General features: G+C 47.3%; 3 protein-coding genes across 3 annotated transcripts; 1 reads left to right on the forward strand and 2 right to left on the reverse strand.

Moving 5' to 3' along the window:
* The first annotated feature begins 827 nt into the window (after positions 1–827).
* On the forward strand, positions 828–9,674 carry Tubb1 (tubulin beta 1 class VI). The gene is made up of 4 exons (XM_034494728.2): positions 828–1,029; positions 5,884–5,992; positions 6,780–6,890; positions 7,003–9,674. Exons 1-4 carry the CDS (start codon positions 973–975, stop codon positions 8,082–8,084), a joined length of 1,359 nt encoding a protein of 452 aa, XP_034350619.1. The 5' UTR covers positions 828–972; the 3' UTR covers positions 8,085–9,674.
* Positions 9,675–11,279: 1,605 nt separating this feature from the next.
* Atp5f1e (ATP synthase F1 subunit epsilon) lies at positions 11,280–14,575 on the reverse strand. The gene is made up of 3 exons (XM_034495322.2): positions 14,407–14,575; positions 12,731–12,857; positions 11,280–11,428 (listed from the first exon to the last, which is right to left on the reverse strand). Exons 1-2 carry the CDS (start codon positions 14,436–14,438, stop codon positions 12,734–12,736), a joined length of 156 nt encoding a protein of 51 aa, XP_034351213.1. The 5' UTR covers positions 14,439–14,575; the 3' UTR covers positions 11,280–11,428; positions 12,731–12,733.
* A 1,005-nt stretch (positions 14,576–15,580) lies between these two features.
* Prelid3b (PRELI domain containing 3B) lies at positions 15,581–23,704 on the reverse strand. Its single transcript, XM_034496832.2, has 6 exons — positions 23,459–23,704; positions 19,840–20,008; positions 18,769–18,858; positions 17,474–17,544; positions 17,264–17,366; positions 15,581–16,420 (listed from the first exon to the last, which is right to left on the reverse strand). The coding sequence occupies exons 1-6, from the start codon at positions 23,488–23,490 to the stop codon at positions 16,298–16,300; spliced, it is 588 nt and encodes a 195-aa protein (XP_034352723.1). The 5' UTR covers positions 23,491–23,704; the 3' UTR covers positions 15,581–16,297.
* Positions 23,705–26,191: the final 2,487 nt, after the last annotated feature.

Raw genomic sequence — 26,191 nt, forward strand, 5'->3', positions numbered from 1 at the left:
AGAGAGAGAGAAGTAGAGGCTGGCCATGAGCATGTGGAGTGGGGGATGGGGAAAAGGGGGAAGAGGGTAAGGGTCAAGAGCAAGAGGAGAAGAAAGCAAGAGAGAGAGGATAGGGCAAGCAGCCCCTTTTATACTGAATCAGGCACACCTGGCTGTTGCCAGGTACCTGTGGGGCGGAGCCTAGACAAAATGCCAACAGCTATTTTTTAATTTCTATTTTATTGTGTGTGTGTGTGTGTGTGTGTGTGTGTGTGTGTGTCTTTGTGTGTGTCTGTGTCTGTGTCTGCCGCACAGCACGTGTGGAGATCAGAAGACTTGGGAGGAGTCAGTTCTCTCCACTATGTGGATTTCAGGGATTGGACTCAGATCATAGGGTTTGGTGGCAGGTGCCTTTCCCTAATGAACCGTCTGGTCAGGCTAGTACTTGTTTTCACTATTAAAGTTTGTAACTTAAGAAGGAAAAGTGTCCAGCCACATTCCTGAGGCCTGAGGCTGGCTCCCAAATTGCTCTGTAGGCAACGTGGCTGAAGGCAGCAAGGCAAGCCGTGGATAGGCAAAATGGTGACTTGGATAGGAAAATCCCTTTTGGGGTGGGTTCCAGCTGCTCCATTCAGCCATAACCCATGGATGTCACCCATAACTCGTGGCTGTTACCCAAAAGTCATGGTGGTGTCAGTGACACCACTGTAGCTCAGAGGCTGTTGAGACCACGTCTGTGAGAGGGGCCAGCTGGGTTCCTGCCACACAGAGGAAGCCTTCATATCTAGGAAATGACTGAGCAGAGCTCAGGAGAGAAAAGCACCCCCTCTTACCCTGACTGTGGAAAGCAGGGGAGGCCTGGGGTGGGGCCAATTGGGAGAGCAGCTGGGTGGGCTGGTCCCATCAAGACCACGAAACTGCATCCAACTCGCACTGGTGACTCAGGCTCTTCCAGACTCTGGGACCTAACTGACCCTTGGGTTCAAGGCTAGGATGAGGGAAATCGTGCACATTCAGATTGGCCAGTGTGGCAACCAGATCGGAGCCAAGGTAAGTGAGAGCAGAGCAGAGCTGCTTCCTGCCAAGCCAACCTCTGCTCAGGCTCCTGGGAGGACCCTGGGCATCCCAGGTGTGCACATGCTTGCTAAATGGATGGTTTGTTGAAGAAGGTCTTTTAGCAAAACCATCAGAGTTAGAGTGTTAATTAATGTTAATTTTGCCTGTAATTACACATGTAAATGGTACAGGAGCCCAGTTGCTTTTAGTGTGTTAGAGATGAGTTTTCCACATCTAAAACCAGTCATTTTATTTCAAGAGTTTTCTGAAGCGTTGGGGGATTGTTTTTAAAATTTAAATTGTGTTTATTATATTTGTGTAAGTGTGACTATGTATGTTTGTGGTGCTGGTGGTGATGTATGCAGGTGTGGTGTCCCAGCATGCATTTGGAAGTCAAAGGACAATTCTCCCAGGTGGTCCTTTCCTTCCCCGTGGGTCCCTGAGGTTCAACTCAGCTCACTGGGTTTGACAGCAAGCTTCTCTACCTTGTGAACCATCTGCAAAGCAGGGCTTTAAAAATGGTTTTCTTAATTTGAATTATGTTTTGGGAGGGTGGGTACAGGCTGTGAACTTATGACATTCAGTGCACAGCCTGCTGGAGCTGCTTCTCTTCCCATTATAGAGGATTGAACCCAGGTCCTGGAGCTTGATGGCAAGCTCCCTTACTCTGTCGAACCATCTTGCCAGCCTTACTGAAAGGTTTTTCTGTTTGTTTTGTTTGTTTGCCTTTAATACTATATCCTGTATTGTCTTCCGCTCCCAAATGTTCATTTAAAAATGTATTCTTTGGGAATTTTATACATGTTTATATTGATTTGATTCATCTGTACTACCTACTTCCTGCCGATTTCCCTAGACATGCTCTAATACATTGATTTCCTCCTCTTCCTCCTCCTCTTTCTCTCTTCTGTCTCTGTCTCTCTGTCTCTCTCCATCTCTGACTCTGTCTCTCTCTCATTGTCTCTGTGTCTGTCTCTGACTCTGTCTCTGTCTCTCTCTGTCTGTCTCTCCCTGTCTGTCTCTATCTGTCTCTCTCTGTCTCTCTGTCTTTCTCTCTGCCTCTCTCTCTCTCTTTCACACACACACACACACACACACACACACACACACACACACACACACGTTTATAACCCACTGAGTCCCCTCAGTGCTGCCTGCTGGACTACATGGCTTGAGCGGGTACAGGCAGCCAGAGACTCTGTGAATTAGTGAGCGCCATGGTGAGCCCTTGTCCGGAAGACATCTCCCAGCAATCCCCCCTGTCCTCTACCTCCTGCATTCTTTCTGGCCCCTCTTCCTCACTGTCTAGTGAGCCATGGTGGGTGGGGTGGAGTCCATGCTTATGGTACAAAGAAGCTTAGTGTGTAATAGGAAATTAAAGAAACAAATACAGAGACAAGTAGTTAAGACACTCTAGTATGTACATGACTTCTCCTCTCTATGCTACCTTCCTCCTGCTACAATTCTGAGGGGGGCTCTTGACTCTTTCCCTTGGGCAAAGCCAGGAAGGCAAGGGCTGGAAGCAGGATCTCCATTCCTAATTTTAAAATCAACAACGGATTTGTAGCATCTATAAAGAGAGCTCACGGTGCTAGTTGGAAATTATTTTTAGTGTGTGTGAATTATGCATTTAAAAGCACCACCATTAAAGACCTTTGTTTCTTCATAGCAGTATCACTAACAATAGTCAAAAGGTGGGTCCAGGGGCCAGCGAGATGGCTCAGCGGATAAAGATATTTGCTGCCAAACCTCACGACTTGAGTGTGACCCTCAAGACCCAGATGGTAAAAGGGAGCTGACTCCTACAAGCTATACTCTGACCCTCACTTGTGTGCTGTGGCACGTGTGTGCTCTCCACCCACAAAATAAATACATAAATACATGTACAAAACACATCTTAAAGGCAGGGAAACTCCGAATGTCTGCAGGTCTTCACCTGATGTACAACTATATGAACACAGTGTGTTCTATTTATTATTAATTCCATGAAATATCATGCAGCTTTAAAAAGAAAGATAAAATTAAAAGCTTTTGGTGTGGCTAAACGTATGTTGTATAAAGTTTTTCCTGTCATTTTTCTCATGCAAATTCAGTAGTATTGAGTATGTTGTAGAACTGCTCCCCCCCCCCCCATCAAAAATACCTTTTAACTTATGTACTGCAAACTCTGCCCTGTTCAAACAACTGCATCTGTCTCTCCTCACCTTCCCTGACAGCCACCACTCCACCTCAGGTCTTTGTGCTTGACTGCTCTTCCAGGCACCTTGAGAGGATCCATGTGCTAGAGGGTCAGGGTCCCCACTCCTCATACCCTTCATTTTGAATTGGGCAGTAGCTCGCTGTGTGTGTGGACCACCATGTAGTGTTTGACCCAGGGATGGACGCTGACCTCTTCTACTGTAGGGAATGAGGCTGAGAAATCCTGACGGCTTTTCAATTCTCCTCATTTTACTTGTCTACATTTACATCTTTATTCAGATCTGTCTGTGTTGTATCTTGAGTGCGTCCCTCCACACCAAATCCCTGTTACTCTTTTGTTTATCTACTTTTATCTTGTGTTTGCACACATTATTTTATATGACTATATGAACATAAACGAGGGAAAAACATGATATTTGTCTTTCGGAGTCTGGCTCAGTCCTCTTAATCTCCAGTTTCGACCATTTTCCAGAAAGTGACAAAAAACTTGTTTCTTCTTTGAGGCTGAAGAAAATCCCACTGTGCATAGCCATATTTCCTATCCAATACTTTACTTAGGGACTGCCGTGTTAGTTCCATTTCTTAGCTTTGGCAAACAGTGTACAATCTACATGGATGTGCAAGTGTCTCTGTGCTATGTTGACTTGGAGGCCTTTGGGTGAGTTGACACTTGGGAGAGGCAGAGCTGGGTTGCCTTGAACTGTAGGTCCTAGAGCCCTAGGGCAAACACTATTCCACCCTTAGGCACCATGGGAGTCAGATCAGCCTTCTGATCACCAGAGAAGTTGGGGTGGGTGGGGCTCAGGGAGACTGTTCTGACCTTAGGTGATAAGGGGGAGAGAGGCCCTGGGGAGGAAGTGAGCAGAAGGGTAGGGGATAGGCAGCTCTGGCAGCCTTCGGGATTGTGCCATCTGGTGGTTGGAGTCCCAGCCATGACTTCTTGTCGGGCCTATAAGAAATGTCAAGAAACATTCTAGGCTGGAGAGACGGCTTAAGTGGAAAAGCTCTTGCCGTGGGAGCATGAAGACCTGAGTTTAGATCCCAAACACCCATATCAGAAGGAAGGCAGGTAAACTGTCACAGGTTTGGATCAAACTCAGTGAGCAAACCTGTCTTTAAAGGTAAGGATAAGAATGGCTGAAGAAACCACCAGCCCTTGACCTCTGACCTTCACACACACTCAAGCAAGTGTACGTGCACCGACAGGTGTGTGTGCACACAATCATGAACACATACACACATTCCTTGAACTTACTCCCCCGCTCTTCAAAGCCTGTTCTAGCACAGTGTGTTCTTATTAAGTGTGTCGCTGGAGCAGAGGTGACAGAGTAGGCTTGGGAAAACACCCTTGGAGACTTTCAACTTAAGCGAATGTATTTTTATTGCACTTTAATGCGAGAGCTTTTCTGAATGGCCTATAGAGACCGTTCCAGTAGTTTCCTGTGTTAATAGATGCTGTGGGCAGGCAAGATGGTTCAGCTGGTAAAGGTGCTTGCCACCAAGCCTAATGACCTGAGTTCCATCCTGCGGACCTACGTGGTAGAGAGGACTCACTACCACTGATTGTTTTTTGCACACATTACCAAACACACATGAAAACGTGAATAAATGAATAAAAAATAATAATAAAATGCTTTACTCAGCCCGGTATGATGGCACACCTCTTTTAAGCCAGCATTCAGGAGGCTGAGTTTGAGGCCAGCCTAGTCTACATGGCAAGTTGCAGGCCAGCCAGGGCAACACAGTAAGAGTCTATCTCAGAGAGAGAGAAAGAGAGAGAGAGGAGAGAGAGAGAGAGAGAGAGAGAGAGAGAGAGAGAGAGAGAGAGAGGAAAGCAATGCTGTATGCACGATTGGAAACAGAATATTCCAAACGGTTGCAAGACAACGGCTCTACATAATTCTGAATTGGGACTATGTCAGATGGTCAAAACACATTACGTCAAATTGTGCAGAATGACCCCTGTTGTGGTCTTTTGAAGTGAATTTCATGAAGAAAAATTCCCAAAGCAAGAAAGTAGGTACCATTGTGAAACAAATAAGAATTCAGTTTGTTCTCATTTCCTGAGATCAGCACTTCTCCAGCTTATACCTAGGCAAAGGCAAAATTTGAGCTCCCTCATCTGAAGAGAGATTCTAAAAGAACCGGCTGTAACAAACCGGGGTTAATAGCAAAATCCAATGTAATGTTTTACGTGTTTGACATTTCGCTTCAGGAGTTCAGATCGATCTAGCGCAGCCTTCCTAGTCACACAGAGTGGAGGCAAGAAGAGAAGGGGGTGGTGGGGAGGAGGACGAGAAGGGCAGGGTCAGGCAGCTCCCAGGGCACCAACTCCCTCACAGGGGCCAACTCACCCTTACTCTATCTATCTATCTATCTATCTATCTATCTATCTATCTATCTATCTATCATCTATCTATCATCAATTTATGAGTGCGTGTGCAAGAGGGTGCACACTTGCTGTGGTGTAAGTGGGTGGTCAGAAGACAATTTGGGGTAGTTGGTCCTCTCCTTCCACCACCTGGGGTCACAGGAATCAAACTCAGGTGGTCAGCTTGGGTGGCAAGCCCCTTTCCTGGCTGAGCTGCCGAGCCACCAATGGCTCTTCTTCTTCCAAGTCTGGACTGACTTCATTCCCTCTGCCTACAGTTCTGGGAGGTGATCGGGGAAGAACATGGGATTGACTGCGCCGGGAGCTACTGTGGGGCTTCTGCTCTTCAGCTGGAGAGGATCAGTGTTTACTACAATGAAGCCTACGGTAGGGCTGCCTGCTGGTGAGCTCTGGCCTGCCATCTGGGCAGCAGGGGCAGAGTAGATGACCCCAGTGTGAAAGAATCAAGTCCCAACGTGGAACGGGCAGGCATGTAGGGCTTCGGAGTCTGAATGGCGAGTGGCCCACTCCAGTTGCAAGGGGCAGCATGAGATGTGTTCAGCCATGTTAGCCAGTCATTCCCCACAGGGTAAGCATCCATGTTCTTGGTGAGCCAGTGAGCCAGACACACTGTAAAGAGAGAAGCAGAGTTTTAAAAAGGTATTTTTACAGATCCATGTCATGGTGGGCTGGGTCAGATATGATCATAGAAATTAAAATGTCCACTTACCCTCTTCTCTTGCTCTCCCTTTCTCTCTCAGTCCCTTTTCTCCCCATTCCCTCCCACCTCTCTATCCACATGCTCATGGCCAGCCTCTCCTCCTCCTCTTCTTCCTCATCCTCATCCATCTATCTGTCTGTCCGTCTATCTATCTATCTATCTATCTATCTATCTATCTATCTATCTATCTATCTCTGACTTTCTCTGTCTCCATTACCCTCTCAACTTCCCTCCCCACACCCTAAATAAACTCTATTGTATACGAGAGAGACAGAGAGAGAGAGAGAGAGAGAGAGAGAGAGAGAGAGAGAGAGAGAGAGAATGTCTACTTACCAAAGCCTCCCTCTAGAATACTAATGGTTTTTGGACCAGCACCCCAAGGATCCATTTTGATGAAACATTAACTTTTAGGAAAACGGCCACCTGATGACTTGTTCTGACTAATCTGCACAGGTAAGAAGTATGTGCCCCGAGCCGTCTTGGTGGACCTGGAACCCGGGACAATGGACAGCATTCGATCCAGCAGATTGGGAGTCCTCTTTCAGCCTGACAATTTTGTTCATGGTAGGCTTTTTTTTTTTTTTTTTTTCCCAGAAGTTTCTACCAGGGGGAGCTGGATGTCGTCCAGTGGCTCTCTGCTCACCTTACCTTCCCCCTCCCACACTTCTGGTCACAGGTAATTCTGGTGCTGGTAACAACTGGGCCAAGGGCCACTACACAGAGGGAGCGGAGCTGATCGAGAACGTCATGGATGTGGTGAGGAGAGAGAGCGAGAACTGCGATTGCCTACAGGGTTTCCAGATCGTGCACTCTCTGGGTGGAGGCACTGGCTCAGGCATGGGCACCCTGCTCATGAACAAGATCAGGGAGGAGTACCCGGATCGGATCCTCAACTCCTTTAGCGTCATGCCGTCCCCCAAGGTGTCAGACACGGTGGTAGAGCCCTACAACGCCGTGCTGTCCATCCACCAGCTGATAGAGAACACAGATGCCTGCTTCTGCATCGACAACGAAGCACTCTATGACATTTGTTTCCGCACCCTGAGGCTGACAACACCCACCTATGGGGATCTCAACCACCTGGTGTCCTTGACCATGAGTGGGATCACGACCTCACTGCGCTTTCCCGGCCAGCTCAATGCAGACCTGCGCAAGCTGGCAGTGAATATGGTGCCCTTTCCTCGTCTTCACTTCTTTATGCCTGGCTTCGCTCCACTCACAGCCCAGGGTAGCCAGCAGTACCGAGCCTTCTCAGTGGCGGAGCTCACCCAACAGATGTTCGATGCCCGCAATATCATGGCTGCCTGTGACCCTCGGCGTGGCCGCTACCTGACTGTGGCTTGTATCTTCCGGGGTAAGATGTCCACCAAGGAAGTGGACCAACAGCTACTGTCCATTCAGACAAGGAACAGCAACTGCTTTGTGGAATGGATTCCCAACAATGTCAAGGTAGCTGTGTGTGACATCCCGCCCCGGGGGCTGAACATGGCGGCTACCTTCCTGGGCAACAATACAGCCATCCAAGAGCTCTTCACCAGGGTCTCTGAGCACTTCTCAGCTATGTTCAGAAGGAGAGCTTTTGTGCACTGGTACACCAGTGAAGGGATGGACATAAGTGAATTTGGGGAAGCGGAGAGTGACATCCATGACCTGGTGTCCGAGTACCAACAATTCCAAGATGCCAGAGCAGGGCTGGAGGACAGTGAAGAGGGTGGGGAGGAGGGGGCAGAGATGGAGACAGAAGACAAAGACCCTTAGCTAGGAGAGAAGCTACAGGGTAGCCACTTCCAGAAGTTTTTTTTTTTTACAAGATTTGTGGCTGTCCTGAAGCCCTTAGGGCCCTAGTCCCTCACCTTGGCATAGCAATGAGAACCACAGGCTTTTGCTCACAGTTACTAGATAGGGCTTATAGCCAATGCATGCCTTTCCTCCTTCCTTTCTAAACAGCAAGTGAGTTTGTAGTGAGCCCTATTTAGTTTTTACTAGCTGTAGGATAGACATCCAGACAAAGTGTGCAAGTTTGTCAGGAGCCCCTTAGCAGCATTGCTGGGTACCCAGTACCTAGGGCAGCTAGGATGCTTCAGTCCTCTTTCACAAAGCCAGCAGAGCTGGGTATCTGAAGAGTGTGTGGGAGGTTCAGGGCCAACGGAAGTATGAGTCCGCCTCCATGGTCAAGCTGTGTGGACCTTCTGTACCAGACAGGCTGACTGGAAAAAGACAAAGAGAGGCAAGAAAAGCCACATCTCTCCTCGCGCCTCCCACCATCCAAAAGACCATCAAGAGCAAAGCATTCCAGTCCCCTGGCCTTTGTTTCCCAGTAACCAGCTTCCAACCTATTTCTCTGTGTTTTCTTATTAGAACGAGATGCCAGTAGTTCACTAATGATTGTCCTTGGTTTTCCTCTTAAAAGCTGAGGATGTCCTTTTCTTTTTCACTCACTGCCCCTGAAGCTACTGTACAGCCTCTCTGCTCCCTGGAAAGGACACGAGGCATACGAAGCAACCATTTGAACGCAGGAACCCAGATGCCGCAGTGTCCCTCCTCGGTGACAGAGGACACTGTCTCATTAGGGAACTTTTATAGTTCAGATTAATTTGCAGAAGTTGCCATAGACATTAGCAGGATGACACAGCGTTCCTCGGTTGTAATCTCACATTATAACAGGACTGAGCACGCAGGAGCCTCCTACAGTTTACCTAGGTCTGAAGTGCATGGGGTGTTCGTGGACTGCTGGAATTACCCAGCTCTCCTATTTGACCTTTCCAAAAGAAAGTTATTTGCATGAAACTGGATTCTAATGTCTTGGTTTGTCTCCAGGATGCTAGGGATGGAACCCAAGGCCTTGGGATATGCTAGGCAAGTCCTCTGTAACCAGCTATTCCCTTGGGTCTCAGTTTATAATCATCAAAATAATAAAGCGGCAGGCGGATGGCACTCTCTTTGTATGTACACTGTGAGGAAACACTTAAAGTTCATATTTAAAGAAAATCAGGCCCTATTGTTCATATGACCTGCCAAGCTCCTGTTTATATAATTGAAAAAAGCACTTAAATACCTTCCACTTTGGTGTGGACTGAGAAACACTGGCTTAAAGTGGAATACGCACCTCTCCATTCTTAGCTGGAAAAACTTCCTTATATGCCAACAAAGCTTTCAGCCCACAACTCTGTGGGAGTCAGCTGCATGCTTAACCTGGACACTTTCACTGTAAACTTCAAAAGGCAATTACATACGTGCAAAAAACAGACCTTTATTCTTTTGAAAAAAAATTTTTTTTTTTGCTAAGACTGTGAAGACTTCTGTTTGTTCACTAACAATCAATAAAATGCAAATAAATTCCACTTTAAATGACTAAGTCTTTTATCTCAGACTCAACAAACTCCTTTTCTTGAAGCCCTATCACTCAGACTGATGCATCTCACATCCTGTTCTATAAGGTAGATTAAATCACCAACTAAGTGCCCAGGGACACCTGGTCCCTTCAGTAGTATGGTTGCCATGGTGACATTGGTGCAGCTCAAATCAACAGGAGTCAGTTTCAAAGCTCCCTGGATTCCTTTGTTTTGCACATAAGGACACATTTCTGCCTCTGATGCCATTAGTCACATGCTGATAAGTGGCTGGGTTAGCCTCATCACCTGCCAAGTTGTTCTGTGTCACCCTGAGGGGCTGGACCTGAGTCTATTTGATCCTGGTGTTAATTCAATATTTTTGTTGGATCAGCTATAGAGTCTCTGAATCCTTGATGGACACTCAATTTTGGCTGTATTTGTTACTTTAATTCATATCCCAAGTCCACCTCTAGCCAGCCCTCTGGCTCCCCTCATTAAGGACTCCCTAAGCTGGGAGTCACTTAGCCCTTTTCTTATTAGTTAACCTGATGTTAAGGCGTAAGAGTCCGCTGTCCCCATTCCTGGTCACGGGAGATGCTTCCTGGGACCTTAACCTGGGAAAGGTGGTATAGAGCCGGAGTGCTACGAGTCCATCAGAGGACTTCAGCTCCCGGGCAGACCCCAAGGCTCCTAACCTTTCAATCTGTTGATCGGCCTTGAGTGGAGAATCCGATAAGACCCAGATGTGAAGTGTACTGAGGATGGGAAGCCAGCCCTAGGGGTTGAAAACAAAGAGGCTTTCTCCTCTCTGTCTTCAGCCTCAGCTGAAGTGCCACACTGAGAGGGGTTCTAGTTATTTTTCTGCTCTAAACTTCTCAGTGGCTCTGCTCAGCCAAGAGTGGCCATGTTTCAAAGAAAGGCAAGAATAAAAAAACACTTTACTCCTAAACATCATCAGACTGTCCTAACCACTGTGCCTAGACTGGTCATTAAGAGTCCCAGGTTTTAATTGCAGTTCAGACACAGACACAGGACACAAGGTATTGCCTGGCTCTGCCTCATTCCCAGTGAGAAATGTGCCTAGAAAAGAGAGGTTAGTAAAGGCAGAAAGCATTCTGTCTAGATAAACTCTGATGTTAATGGCTCTTCTCTACAGCTTTCATGAAGCAAGATGAGTTATACAATCTGTCCCTCTAAATGGGGACAGGCTAATTGGAACTTCCTAGAATCACTGCTTTAATATGAATGCCATTCAGACACTAGGAACAACACCGTCAGGAACCATCATAAGACACCAGGAGAAGCCAGTACCTAGCAGGAATCTTTCCTAAAATGGATTTCTCCTGGGCCTTGCCGTCCAGAGCCGACTCATCTCAGGAAGATCACCTGCTAGTTATTAGCTTCTCCTGTGATGGCTCCCAATACAACACAACCTCCATGACAGTACCAAACTTTCACCAATTACTGCCATGATAAACAGAATGTTCACTTTGATACATGTAATGAGCAGTGGTCCTTGTAGTACAAAAAACTCCTGGTTCCTATGGTCATACTGACATTACTATGTGGAAAATTCCTATTTAAGAAAAAAAAAAAAGTAGAACAGAAATAAAAGCCAGCAGAGAGTGAACCATGTTAATTTATTGGCATAGTCAATTTATCAACAAGACGGGCAGTCTGTCCCCAGGAGGCAAGGTTGATTTCCATCTGCCAGAACGGGGCCCACATGCTTCACCTTGAAGACTCAGCACTTCAGGCTCCAGTCAGCTTCTAGGAAGAGAAAAGAAAACATAACAGTTGCTAGCTTGCCACGTCTCCTTCACAGCCGCCATGATGAGAGGCTACTTGAATCTGCCTGCAGCAGACTATGGCAGCAACCCACAGGGGAGACCAGAGCCTGCCATTGGCACATCCTTGACTCAATCACTTCTACTGTGACAGGAAAAGCTTTGTGCTCAAGATACTATGGCCCTCTTCCCGCTTCCCAACAGGCTTGGGTTCTCCCTGTTGTAGAGATGCCTGGTCAAGCCAAGGCTCCGACCAAGTCACAGGAGTAAGCCAAAGACTAGCATGGCGTGACTGCAGGCAGGTGAGGAGACGAGACTCTGCTCGCTGTGGAGTGTGATCAGCCCAACATAAATCAGGTTTTACTGGTTCAAATTCTGAGATTAGATAGACCCCGGGAAAGGGGTTCCTCTCAAAACCCTGCATCTCCTGGTTCAGAGTAAGATGTCCCTTCATTCAAGATGAAGATGAAATATACTTAGGGAGACTTTCAGTCAGGCTTGGAGTATGAGTGTCATGGGCCGTGCTACTGCAGAGCGACTGCTTTTCAAAAGCACTAGATGAGATCTGAGGACTAACTCTCTGATGACTTGAGGTGCTTATCTCTGAAATAACAATGCACATAAAGCAGCTTCGAGATTGAATCAGTCTGGAGAACTGCAGTCTGAATTCCCTGAACCACTCTGTCTAGCCAACTTCTTACACTCCTGACACCTCTGCACAGGTAAACTGAGCTGGCCTCCCTGACCATACAGGGAACTCAGCAGGAGAGGACTCACCCGGGGTTAACAGCCCTTCCTGCCTGGATGCCGGGGAGAAGAGATTTGTGAGGACACTAGCAGCTATGGGGGAGGAACACTCTAAGTACTCCAGGTCTCATGCGCTAGACTGTTACATAACCCCAACAGCAATTACAAATGTGGGTTTTATGTGTGTGAGTGTGTGTGTGTGTGTGCATGCACACGCTAGGGTGCTATCCTCCCAATTACTTGATTTTGTACAGATAAATGAACCAGGTTTAATTAAAGTAAGATGGCTTTCTATCCCAGGATTGCTAACTGCACTGAAAATCAATGTGCCAATTGTTCTGTTTGTCAGGGCTGTACAGGGCTCTCCTCCCTCAAGTCAGGGGATATCTACAACCCGCACACTTGGAATCATCGCCCCAGTAACTGGCATCCAAATCCACCCGCCGAGAAGCAGACACTCAAACTGAAGTTTTTGAGTTTGGTTTTATGGCACTTTAGAAACTTGAAGGGGAGACTCCTGAGGAAACCAGTGACTCACCAGCTACTCCTTCTTCACTTTCACAGTTTTTATGCTGCTGCCCGAAGTCTTCTCAGCGTTCGCTTTGAACTCAGTCTTCAGGGCATCCCTCACTGCTTTGGCACAGATCTGGGAGAACCGGATGTAGCTGGCAAAGAGAGAAGATACTAGGCTGGTTACCAACAGCTAGATGGTGGTGTCCTGAGGTGTGATACCCTGGTTTTCTTTCCATACTCTTAATTTTGGTTGGTTACTCACTACAGCAAAACTGGACTGAAAACTGAGTATACCAGATAGAATCTATGTAAGAAAAACAATAGGAAATGTGCTCCCAGATTAGCTGGAGACCACAATTCTTCTTGGCAGTGTATCTTTTCAGGGCATAGTACTTTAAAATGAAGTGGCTTTTGTTTGTTTGTTTTTGTTTGGTTTTTCGAGACAGGGTTTCTCTGAATAGCCCTGGCTGTCCTGGAACTCACTCTGTAGACCAGGCTGGCCTCGAACTCAGAAACCCGCCTGCCTCTGCCTCCCAAGTGCTGGGATTAAAGGCATGCGCCACCACCGCCTGGCTTTTCTTTTTCTTTTTCTTTTTTTTAAAAGTCCCACAATGTAGGAAAAATTCCCCAGCTCATTTCTGTATTTAAGTTGTTTTAATCATATTACTCCTACAACAGATATATTATTTATAAATATAAACAATATATATATAGTTTTAATTCAAAATAGCTTTTCTAATTAAAGCTATTTTGAATTAAAACAGTACTTTTTATAGTCAATTATTTAAAGGCGTTGCTGAAAATACTGGCTTTTTGCCTCTTGTCTATCAGTGAAAACACTTGCTAACCAAGGTTTCCAAACTTAACTGGAAGTTCTCAGAGAACATCACCAGTAGGGAGTGGGGCTCATAGGGAGCTTCCTGTTAGGTAGATGGATTCACCTGTCAACACTTTATTATTCCCAAAGATGTCACTTTTCACACTCTTTGAAACCAGAGATGGGGTAGTGGCTGTCTGTTTCTCCTGCTTTAAATTTGTTTGGGGAGTTCAGGAGCAAAGGGCTTAACTTTTCTGTCCTTTATGCACCTGCAATACAACGCGGTTAAAATAATAGCTGCCCTGCAAGGGGCTGGATGGAGGAAATTGGGGTGATGAGTGCCATGGGAGGCAGCTCAGTAAGTGGCATCGATTGTGAGCCTACCATCCTTTTGTTCTACACAACTTTGCTTGAACTCTGTGCTCCTCCACCCAGGAGACTAACTGGGTAGTAGAACTACCTGGAGCAAGGAAACCATGCATCCCTCCTAGGCCCATAGCTCCCACCCATCACAGGGTGGATGCTCACATGGGCTCCTGCAGAGCTCGCCACAGTTTAGAGGGCTTTCACCTTTCTTCACGACTGGGAAAGTTTACTAAGGTCACACTTGAACTTGTGCGCCCCTCCCTCTGTGCAGGTGAGGAGGGTCAGTGTCAACACGGTCAGCTCAAAGGCGCCGTGCACTTGGCCGTCACGGCGACCATGCAAGTACTGTAGGCTTCCTTCCGGGAGGAACAGCCACCTCTGTTTGGGGTCCGTGACCCCATGACCCCGCGGCATGCCCTGTCCACGGCGACGCCATCTTGGCCGGTGGCCGCGTGGCTCGGTCGCTCACGCGGCCTGCTAACGGCAGGTCGGACTTTCCCGATGCTTCTCGGGCATACCTGAGTCCAGCCTGTCGCCAGTACGCCACCATGGTGTCTCGAGCGGGGCGGGTCGGATAAGAACGCTGGGTCGCTTCAGAGTCGCCTCAGCCCGGCCCGGCAGCAGAAAGGTCAGGCCTGAGCAACGGAAGAGGTGGGATACGCGGACCTGCCAGTCAGTGCTTCACCCCGCCCTTGCCAGGCCAGGAGCCAATCGGAGCGCCGGTCGCGCTTTGTCCATTGGCCGAGCGGCTACCGGAAGCTGCGGTCGTAGAGACACCTGGGAAAGAGAGGCAGCGGCACACGGTCACCTTCCCAAGTGCCGCGGGCAGAGGGCGGGGCCTCCCCGAGCTAGTCAGCTAATGTGCCTGTCCGCCTGTACCCATGCTCAGGATTCCGTTTGTACTCAAGCAGCACTCAAGACGGAACCACATTGCAAAGTGAAAATCTACTACTTAAGAAAAACAAAACAAAACAAAACAAAACAAAACATTAGGGCATCAGACCCTTTCCAGAGCAGGTGGAATTCTCAGAACCCAAACCTACACTTTGTCCAACAATGTTTAGTAGTGTTCCGTTTAGCTGGAATTAACATTCATTCCACTTGTCAAAACTATTTTTTTTTCTTTTTTCAACCTGCTTTTACAAATGTCCAAAGAATTCTTAAACTGAGCACTCTTTTAAAGTAGGAGGCCAAGAATTTGACGTTGTGGCTTTGTATGCATGCTAACTGGATCATACAGAAAAACCCTACTAGAAGCCCAACCCAACCCATAAAAGGCAAAAGGCAATCACCAGTCACCCAGACAATACTGTACACATCAAAGCAAACACCACTTAAGACAATTGCAGCTGTTTTGCAGCTGTCCTGAGTCCCCAAGGGACGAAATCTCCTAGGACTTCCCTCAGACCAGGCTCCCAGGCACTCCACTCTTGCCCTGAGTTAAGGAAAGAAAACCTAGGTCCTAGGTGACATGTTGCCTCAAACGATGGACAGCTCTTCATGTAAAAAAGATGTTTTGTGGCCATAATTGCCTCAGGAAGTAATCATATTCAAATAATCTGACATACCGCGTCTTAGCAATCACAAAACAATGATTGCGACATGTGCAATTTCTAAGTTAGGTCAATGGGAAATGATCAGAGACAGGGGAGCTGCTCTTCTGCCTCAGTGCTGTTTAAGACTGATGCGACACTCAGGTAATGACTTTATTTTTTCAGTTAACATAACCAGCCCACAGCACAGCATGCGAAATCACAAAGTACAAATTCAAGGAAGGGAATGCCTTTACTAAGTCACAAAATTTGGCAAATCAATATAGTACCCGTTAATACAATAAAATCTATTTTTGCTGGAGTTATATATTACTTTAGTCCTAATTTTCACTCCAAAAATATCATTTAAGTACCAAATCCAAACACTGGTTTCCAGCAGGGCAGTTATTTTATACAAATTGATGTCATTTAAAATGTTACAATCTCTTTGTAGAGTGAGTTCCTCATGCAGGTGGTTCTGGTTCGCAGCAGCAGGCAACTGTGTGGACAGGAGGGTGGCTGGGCTCTGCTCTGGTTGGTCCGCAGCCAGGTAGTGTTCCAGTACCTGGAGCTTTAAGAGACTCCAGATCAACACCAATTTCTTCTAAGTACTTAAACAACAACAACAACAAACAAACAAAGCTGTTAACTGTTCACATGAACACAGCCTCTCCCAGTCAGTCCTCTCACGTCCTAACTTAGATGATCCCTGTGATTTAGAAGTTCTGGATCTTTTGTTTTGATCAAAAGTCACAGCCTTACCCCAGCTCATTAAAAAAAAAAAATCTACCTAAAATAATTGTGTCTTTTAAATAACAAATAATATGATGCCAGCTTGAGAGTCCTGGGGCCCTGATGCTGCACACCAATGCCACTGTCATTTGTCCACCAGTGCCGCCGCCGCCGCCATTGGGGTCCTTATGGTTCCTCTTGCTGATGCTGCCAATTCTTCAATCTCAGCGTTCAGTTTATGTATCACCCACTCCATTGCTTCTCGGCCCTTAAAAAGTGCAATACATTTATTGTTACCAACAGCTAAGGTGTGACCAGGTTTGGGGCGTGTGTGTGTGTGTGTGTGTGTGTGTGTGTGTGTGTGTGTGTGTGTGTGTGTTACAGGGACAGATCTCTTGTCCTTGCTGTCTTTCTCTTTTCAGTTATTATTTACCAAATACCAAATGCCTTGAGCAATTGGCTTGATCCAGAAACCAATTTTATTTTGTATGCAGAAGATGTTCTCAGAATCATGTACAATTGAGTGGCAGGGTGTCTTGCTGACTGACCGGTTAGTGTGGTCAAGCCCCTTTTCTTTTTATATCAACACTGTAAATCAATCATGCACGCACCTTGGGATCTGGTCCTTGACACACACCCCCACCCCAACCCCCGCAGCCACTCGCCCTCTTCCTTCCTGTGGCTCTACAGTTTCTTGAGGAATGAAGGAGCACTTCATGCTTCCTGTTGAAGGGCCTTTGCACGTGCAGAACCCCCACTTGAATGTTCTTCCTGGATACTGCTTGCACCAAGTCCTTCCCTCTTACACTTGGCAAAGCCATCAATTAGCAAGCATTCATTAAACACTCAGGCCTGCCTTTACTTTCCTTTCCTAACAGAATATGATTAAAGCTGCCTCCTTGAGCTCTGTGAGGGCAGAGCGATTTGTTTTGCTGCCTGTACACCTCAACGGAATGGCTTGATTAAATGTGCTAAAGAAACAATGTGGTAGGCGTCTTTGCCCCCAAACTTCCTGACAGTTTAGGGGACAGCTGCATTTAGCAAAGGCCTTTACAGGGAGTGAACCGGGGGGGAGGGGGGTGAGGACTGACATGGCGACTGGCCCACTTACTTTGTTAGCGTTGGAAGATATGGTGCTTGCCATGAGTCCTTCAAGGTAGCTGCTGAGGCTGACCCCTTTCACCGTGATGAGGGCTTCCTGGGTCAGGACAGTTCTGGTGAAACAACCACAGCTTCAGATGACCCATGTCTGGTTTGCAAAGAGCAATCCCAAGAAACCAAAGTGACTCACTGAGTCAGGCCATGGCCTGGCTTTACTTACTTCTCTGGGTCCTGGGGGTGCGGCTTGTATGTGAGCCTCTCATCCACTGAGACCATATTTGTAAATGAGATCTACGGGTTGGAGGAAAAGTCAAGCCATTTTGGAAAAGAAGGTTAGAAAGATTTTCAAAACCAACACAATTCCAAATCTTATTTGCTAAATACACAAAACAAAAAAACTTAGAAGTAAACCATCTTGGTATTACTGGGTAACTAGAACTTAATTTTCAATATTTAAACTTAAATTTCACCAAACTTTTATTTGGAAAGGGAGGTGGCTCTGTGGGTAAAGGTTTATGTTTCTTCTAAGCCTACTGTGGTGCTTTAAACATGCTTGGCCCGTGGGAAGTGGCACTATTAGGAGGTGTGGCCTTGTGGTAGGTGTGGCCTTGCTGGAGGAAGTGTGTTTCCCTGTGCAGGTAGGCTTTGAGACCCTCTCCCTAGCTGCCTGGAGGACAGTCTCTCCTGGATACCTTCAAATAAAGATGCAGAACTCTCAGCTCCTTCTCCAGCACCGTGTCTGCCTGCACACTGCCATGCTTCCTGCTATGATAATGGACTGAACCTCTAAAACTGTAAGCCAGCCCCAAGTAAATGTTTGCCTTTGTAACAGTTGCCTTGGTCTTGGTGTCTCTTCACAGCAATGAAACCCTGACTAAGACACCTGCCGACCTGAGTTCTATCCCCACAAATCCTGGGAAGAAACCAACTTGCACAGCCAGCTGTCTTCTCACCCCTTTCACATGGTTTCCTGAGCATATCCCCCCCCCCCCCCCCCCCAATCCTAAATGTCAAAAGAAAGGAAGAAGGAAGGAAGAATTAGGGAACAAAGAAAGAAGAAAGGAGAGAGAGATAAAATGAATTTAGGAGCTGTCTGCTACCATCGTGCATGGTGCTGTGCTCACTGTCTTGAGCGCTGGCACCTAAAGAGGCAGGACCATGCAGCGAAGAGGCTGCATAGGGCGAGGAGGGAGACCCCGCAGCATGAAGTACCTTTCCTCATTTTTACTATTTATTTTAACGTTGTAGTGTGCTGGGCAGGTGCTCTGTTACACTCCGGGCCTTTAGAAAAAGAAAGAAAGAAGGAAAAAAGAAAAAGGAATAAAGTATCTCTGCATACTGCCCCAACCAGCCTTGAACACAATCTGTACTATGGTGTCTGCACCTGTAATCCTCCTGCTTGAGCCTTTAAAGCAGCTGGGATCACAGGATAGGCCACTGTGCCCAGCCAGGCACTGCCTACGACAGCTGGTATAAAAGAAATGTTAGGAATAAAACAAAGAAGGCCGGACTCACGTTGGTGGACTTGAGCTCCATTGTCCTCTTTACCGGGTCAACTACAGAATGCTCTTGCACATACGTTTTCGTTCTTGCTGCACCAATAAGCTACGAGCAATACTACAGTTAGCAATCAGTTTCCAGCCAAGCTGTCAATCTTTTACTTGAAGGTACAAATGTGTTAATTACATTGAACCAAACCCCACTGGAGCCAACAGGGACTCACACACAGAGGAACCCAAGATGGCTACATGCTCTACTGGAGAACCTTCCCCAGAGGCAACCAGTAACCAGCTCACTGATGGGTATACTTGATGCTACACTTGCCATGCTGTGACACCATATTTGCTGAGATGTGACAATGGGGCAGGGAAAAGGATGTCTGGAAGTCATAAGACCTGGGTAAGTACAGTGTCTAATAGAGTCCAGAAATACTGACCAGACCAGTCAGTGTCTCAACCAGCCCAGATAAGCCCCTGTGCCCCCAGTATTTATATAAGAAAACAGGAATCACAGCTGAGGGGGGTACAGCCATAGCCAGTACCCCTCCCTGGATGTGTCCCAGAGGTCCACCCTCCTCTGCTGTGGTGCAGTGCAGGCTCCTCCCTATTCTGAATAGAGCAACCTTCTCTAGAGACAATGCAGAAACCTGGATTTAAGGACCACAATGGTTATCACTGACTGACACTCTAATTTCTCACTGCCTCTATCACTAACTAAAGCTTGGTCATTTGTCATAGAAACAGAACTACTTCTAAATGTAGACACCATGGCCTAAATGTGTAAAAGGACAGCAAACAGAATTCTTGCCACTTAATGTGCACAACCTACAAGAGCCCAATGTCACCCAATAGCCAGGACCTGACCATTGTAAATCTCATCATGGCCTCAGGCTGCAGTGAAAGCAGGATAAGATGTGACTCCTGCTCTAGAGCCAGCTTCCTGCCGCCATGGTACCTTTAGGAAGAATGGACAGTATTTCTAATTCATCACACGCTCCTAACTCCTTTTTTAGAATGCAGTTCCAACCCGTGCAGAAATCACGCATGGCATTTGAATGGAAACATGGTAGAATCTGCGTGCACTTACAGACTTCACAATGGAAGGCAGGCCCCACTCTGTGCTGAGCAGTCTGTGGCTGTGCAACTTTCCAGAGGGATCGACATGTCTGTCCAGCACATCAACGCCCACCACGCTCGGGTTCATGGGGTTTGGGTATTTCTGCATTGCAGCTGTAGTAACTGTTTCCCATGGATGGCTGCAGACAAACCAAAAACTAAATGTGTAAAACTGCAGATAAGACAAACCATTCTTCCACCACAGAGAGGCATGCCTTAGGATGGCGAGAGGGTTTTGTGGGAAATAACTTTTGAAGACGCTGAGTGATGACAATTTTAAATGTGAACAGACTTCACTGTTTCCCAGATCGTAAACTATATAACACATCAGCTATCTACAAAGCAAAGCACTTTACAGAGGCATGCCATCACGACAATCTTTACAGCTATCTACTTCCACAGGAGGGAAGAAAAAACAGTCCATGAAAATGCATTAAAGAAATTATGTGCACAGAAGCAAGCGGGAAAATGTCAGCCTACCATTTATTTCTGCATCTGACCACAACTGTATAGCTGTAAGAAGTTCAGAGCCCATGATAAGAATTCGGAAGGTCTCACCATCAATTTACAATTAGCATCTTCCTTGTCAATATGGTAAATAACACAAGCTCCTCTGATCATTTCCTGCTGTTCTTTCCCATGTCTGGCTTCTGCTCGGCAGAGGTCACTCAGTAGGAAATGCAGAGGCATTGATCTTTAGCACGAGTACCTGCCCTCAAGGAGCAGACGCTGATTCTTCAGCCAACCCATCCTGGATTTTTCGGGGACTTCTGAGACATGGCACATGATTGGCACTCAAGTGGAAAGTCACTTTTGTGTCCTCTAGCACCTGAGTGTACAGTACGTCCTAAACACTGCTCTGTAAAGTCCACGATCCCTGGTGCCATCTCTGTCAGTTACCAGTGTTCCCATTTACAGGAATGAGATTTGACAGGCCAGTCAGCTGTGGACAGGGGCTCCCAACTCCACTTTGGTGCTCTATAATCTTCCAGGGTCTTTTTTTCACATAGTTATGCTATATTAACGTGGCTAAAGCTAATTGCTGGGACACCAGTTACCATGTGCGTGCCCTTGGTGAAGTCTGAGCTAGGTCAACAGTGGTGTTTTCCTGTTGGCCTGAAGAGAAGAGATATGGAAAATCACAATAAAGCACAGCGGCCCCAGACCGTTTATTAATTTTCAGAAGTGGGGGGAGGAGGGAGAGATAAGCGCATGGAAGGCAGCTAACCATGCTTCCTGACTGGATGAGGGACCGAGAAGGACCTCCTCTGATTTTCATTTTAGATAGTTGCCATGGTGACAAGAAGAGGCCTTGGCCTATATCACTGCCATTTGGGGACTGTTTAGATTTATGAAGCTTCTACTTACAGACCTGCATTGACTGTGGACCAGGGCTTGAAATTAAATACAAATTACGGCTCGATTTATACAATATGCAGAGCTTGAAATCCATCTTCAGAAAGCAAGGACACAGACAATATTGAAAGCAGTGGGGTGTGACTACAGATATAGCAACCAGTTTTGGTACTGACTGGTTAATCAGGACTTCTCGAGAAGGGAATGCCAGGAAAATCCAAGATGGGTCGGATGAGGAATGACCTGAGGTCCTGATTGAGAGAGCAACGTTTTCAAGATGGAATCCTGAAAATGGAAGCAAGACATCAAGACTGCAATTCAGGAGGCAAAGTTGAAAGCTCAGTGTGCTTCTGCCTCTGCTACTCTGTTTTGACACGTGGCCTCGCTATACAGTCCTGGCTGCCCAGCACACACTATGTACCTGTATGTTCAGGCTAGCCTGAAATTTATGGCAATTCTGTCTCACGCTTCCAACTATTAGGGTTACAGGCATGCAGTTCCATCCTGGCTGACATACAGGGCCTGGTGCCAAAGTGTATGTAGGCTGGGACTTTGATTGGGTGGCTCAGCCTGTCTAGTTAGAATGCACTGCTGGCTCCTCCAGGGAGCATTTATTTGTATCTATCTTCTAGGAGAAAGGTCCTGGAGCTTTCTACTCTTAGAGGTCTGTGACAAAAAAACAAAACAAAAACAAAAAACCCAAAAAACCAAACCAAAACACCAAAAAACAAACAAACAAAAAAACAAAACAAACAAACAAAAAACAAAACAAAACCCCCCAAAACCCTAAGATCATGGATGAAGAGTAAGAAGGACGGGAAGGCCAACAACCAACTTTCATTGAACACACACCCTGTTAGGAAAGGGAGGGATGGTCAAGGGCAGAGGAGGGGGAGGAGGCAAGCTGAGGAAAGAGTGTAGAAGACCAAAAGGGAGGAACGAGCTCTAAGACTGGGACTTGTTGCCAACAACTCTGAAGCAAAGCATTCAGATGCAGAAGAGGACTCGTTCTGAAACAGACCACCAAAGCATGTTAAGGAGCACCCTGAGGACCACAGCCCCTCAGTCCCAGAAGTGTTACAAGTGTGGAGATTCCCTTCTAGTTCGAGTACTTTGTCCTTCCGGGGACACTGTAGATTCTCAGATGCACCTGATCCACTAGGTAAAAGGTTTAAAACTTCTTTTACAATTACCCTCAGTAATTAGAATTGGCACATGTAGATTAAAACACGCCATAAAGCTATATTATTAAAACAGCGTGGCATCAGAGGCGAAGTGAGTGAAGGAGTTCAGCTTATCTGGAAGTGGATTTGAATGTAAGTCAACAATAATTATGACAGGGTGACAGTGTATAACAGAGAACAATAAGCCAGTCAGAAAGGAAGTTATTTAGGTAGAAAGCCCTGTTGTTCTTCGGTGTGGCACCCTGAACCTGGGTAGTATAATTCCCAGTGCCCTACTGACTCTGGTCCCGTTTCCCATTGTTAAGTTTAGAGAACCATAAAGTTGTGATGGAAGACGCTGGCTATCTGGTCAGCTGTCATGGCTCAAAGGAATAGGAAACTAAGGTCACAAATTATCCAGAAGAGCAGGCCCTGCTCTTCCAATGTTTGGCATCATGGTGGCATGATCTGAGACCACCGAAAAAAAACTCCACGTGAGTGGCCAGCTTCCTGGATGTCCGTGTGCGTGTGTGTGTGTGTGTGTGTGTGTGTGTGTAGTCTACATATAACATGGGGGATCTCAGTCAGAGCACCCCAGGACATTGTGACCCCGTCGGGGCTCAGGACACCTCCGGCCATCATGGCATCACTGGGGTTCGGTCAGGACACCGTGAGTCTATCAAGTATCAGTCAGGGCACTACAGTCACCATGAGCCCGTCGGGGTTCAGTGAGAACACTGTGAGGCTGTCGGGTATCAGTCAGGAAACTTCAGGATACCCTGAGGCCATCGGAGCGCAAGACACCCCAAACCACCGTGAAGCCGTCCGGCCTAGTGCCCTGCGACCCCTGGAGTCACTTCCGGGTCAGGCTCGACGGCCGGCTCTTGTCTTCCGTCAGTGGCGGCGGGGTGGGAGGGATTCCCAGGCCCGGGGTCACAGAGCCCTAGCTCGGGTTGGGGTCGTGACCTTGGCGGTCCCTCGAGTCCGGGGCTCAGCTCCGCTCGTCTCGCTACACCCGACGCCAGGAAGTTCCCCGAGGGCGCCGGAGGCGGTCGCCGTACCCACACTCACTCAAAGACGTGCTCCGAAGTCCAGATCTTCATGGTGCTAGCCGCCTGCCCGGTGTCCCTCAGTGTCTGGGGACGGTGAGGCACAGAAGTTTGCCGGCCCCGCCCCGTCCCGGCCGGCCGGCCTCGCAGCGCGCAGGCGCCGTCGGGCCTGGCGCTAGGACGGCCGGAAGTGCCGTCCCGCGGCCTAGCCGAACCGAGTTTGGCCCCGCCCCGCGGCGCAGTCAGGCCCAGTCTTCTTGGCGCAGCGCAACCAAGCCCCACCCCCTGCGCTGGGCGCAACCAAGTCCCGCCCTCGTGGAGCCTCGGTGCGCCGGCGCAGAGTCTCCTAGCGCAGCGGCCGGCGGGCTGACGCCGTACTGCGCATGCGCTGGCCTTGGCGGCGGGACTTTTTGGCTGGTTTGGCTGGTTGCTGAAAGGTTTCTAGTGTTCTCATTGGACGCGGCTGACCTCGGCGTTTGTCAGAGCAGTTTCGTGGTGTTGTCCTAGTAGGTTAATCCCACCTCTTCAATCTAAGCAGTTGGGGAGGAGGAGGTCACAGTCAGTGCCCTTCTTGCCAGCCCAGGGGTCCTGACCTTTGTCGGGACAGGCTACCTAGACAGGACTGGACCAATTGCCCTGCGGTCATCAGTCATCTCAGTCACCATTCCTTAGTGATGCCCACGCCCTCCTGTGCCTCCATCACTACTTCCTGTTACATATTCCTCAGCAATTACCACTCTGAAGTCATCTTGTTTATCTGTTAGTCCCCACTTTAAGTCATCCCCCAGAATGCCAGCCCTGACCTGTCTCCATGATGGCCCTCAACGCCTCTGGATAGCCGACGTTCAAAGGTTATTGAAAATGAAGTAGTTATTTGAGGAATGAATTAATTAAGCCATCTAGTTTATCAGCTTGACTTCTAGTCTGTAGGCACGTGAGGGTGAGGCTCTTGTTAAGCTTGTTCAGTGATTTCCTCCCTGTACCTAATAATTACAGATGACATTCATGAGAGAATGACTAAGAAGCGAGGGGGCAGGAGCGGATGGCATGTGGTTCTATTCAGAGATGTGCCGGGTAAGATGGACGGACTGCTTGGCTTGGGTTTCAGGTGTAGCTTCCTTCCCACCTCTGCGCGCCCCGTTCCCCGCATCATGTGCCACCCCACAGAACAACTTGCCATTTAAAATGACAGTTGAAGGAAAATCTTTGCATCTCGGTACTTAAAGAGCTATTTAGAATTACCGTTTGTCCCTAATTTGTTCAATTGTTAAAAACAAATAAAGCCAGGTTAATTTAGGAGGGTGGATCATTCTTTCTTTTTTTAAATAGCCAAAGCTGTTTATATTTTAAAAGATAGAAAAGTTAAATTAGGCAAAGAAAAAATAATATGGTTGGTAGCTGCTAAGTTTTGTTTTTTTTTTTTTAAATATTCAGTACTTTGAGTGATTTCTTGGGGAGGTAATGCTTTAAGGGCTGCTGAGAAGGCCTCAGCCTTAGTAAAAATGTCAAGTTAGTGTTGCTGGGTATTACTGGCTCTAGAGCTGTCAGTACGGAACAGTCAATCCCTGCTCTCCTAGAGCTTTGTGAAGCTGTTCACCAGCTAGCTGTCCAGCCTCCTCCTCTTCCTCCTCTTCTCCTCTTTTTTTTTGCTCCCTAGTTTAAGATTTTTATTTGCCAAAGTCATACCAGAAAACTTCCTTCTTTTCCATTGATCTCCAAAACATCACCACTGTACCAATCTACTGGTTTTGTGTCCTTCATCTGGAGTGGTTGGGATGGAGTGATGGGTGGATGGAGGTCTGGGGTCCAAGGGTCTTTTCTGTGTCTCCCTATAGTAGCAATACTAATACCTCTTTTGGGCTTGGAGAGCAAGGTCGAATCATGGCCTCCCAGGGTTACACTAAGAGGCTCACTGAGGATTTTAGACCCTTAAGTGCCATGTTAGTGATGGTTCCTTTTACTGAGAGAGATTTGGCCATTAACATGATTTGAAATGAGGTGACTGGATCTTGTGGGTCTGGCCCAGGGATGGCACCTGTGACTCCCACCTGTCAGGAACTTCCCAACTGGTGGGGGACAAACGACAAGTCAAGAGAAAACCAGAAGGTATCCAGAGGGAAGGCTCCATGGACTATGCGGAGGAACCTCACTGAGGTTGCAAATGGGACAACCAAAAAGGTTGGGGCTCAGACTCACTCCAGGCTCGGGAAGAGGTGCCTGCAAGGGCTGGTGTGAGTGTGGCCTCAAGGACAGCGCTGGCTGTGACTCTGACTGGGCCTCTGCTGATTTGATTTCGAAGCTTTGCTCATTCACCCCCCCCCCACTTGTCACACTTTGCATCATGGTTTCATCTGATAAAATTCAAATTTATCTTAAATTTATCTTAAAGTTACTTAAATTTTTGGATCAGTGTGGAATACACTAATCCACCTTTATCTGTAGGCTTGTTTTCCATAAATTCCTCAACCATCCATGGTCTACTCTAGATACTCAATGCAAAAAACTGCAGAAGTAAATAACTCAAAAAACTGAAAGTCGTATACTACTCTGTGTGGTGTGATGAAGGCCTGTTGCAGCTCCGTCTCCCTTGTCCTGGATGTGCACCCTGCAGAATGTGTGTGCTGTGTATACCAACCACACACCGATGTAAACCATCCCTCTCCTGGGTGTCTGTACACACCACCCACTGACACAGACCATCTCTCGCCAGGGTGTCCATGCTGTATGCAACACTCATCTATGGCTCCAGGAATAC

The sequence above is a fragment of the Arvicanthis niloticus genome, chromosome 2, assembly GCF_011762505.2.
Source record: "Arvicanthis niloticus isolate mArvNil1 chromosome 2, mArvNil1.pat.X, whole genome shotgun sequence".
NCBI classification, from domain to species: Eukaryota; Metazoa; Chordata; class Mammalia; order Rodentia; family Muridae; genus Arvicanthis; species Arvicanthis niloticus.

Bases quoted from the DNA above. Each gene is read 5' to 3' on its own strand.
- Tubb1 (XM_034494728.2), top strand. From the start codon at position 973: ATGAGGGAAATCGTGCACATTCAGATTGGCCAGTGTGGCAACCAGATC. The intron at 5,993-6,779 runs GTAGGGCTGCCT...TAATCTGCACAG, and splicing joins TTACTACAATGAAGCCTACG to GTAAGAAGTATGTGCCCCGA. The intron at 6,891-7,002 runs GTAGGCTTTTTT...TTCTGGTCACAG, and splicing joins GCCTGACAATTTTGTTCATG to GTAATTCTGGTGCTGGTAAC.
- Atp5f1e (XM_034495322.2), bottom strand. From the start codon at position 14,438: ATGGTGGCGTACTGGCGACAGGCTGGACTCAG. The intron at 12,858-14,406 runs GTATGCCCGAGA...TCTCTTTGCCAG, and splicing joins TGGCGACAGGCTGGACTCAG to CTACATCCGGTTCTCCCAGA.
- Prelid3b (XM_034496832.2), bottom strand. From the start codon at position 23,490: ATGAAGATCTGGACTTCGGAGCACGTCTTTGA. The intron at 17,545-18,768 runs GTGAGTCCGGCC...TCCAACCCGTAG, and splicing joins TGGAGCTCAAGTCCACCAAC to ATCTCATTTACAAATATGGT. The intron at 17,367-17,473 runs GTAAGTAAAGCC...TTGTTTCACCAG, and splicing joins CACCCCCAGGACCCAGAGAA to AACTGTCCTGACCCAGGAAG.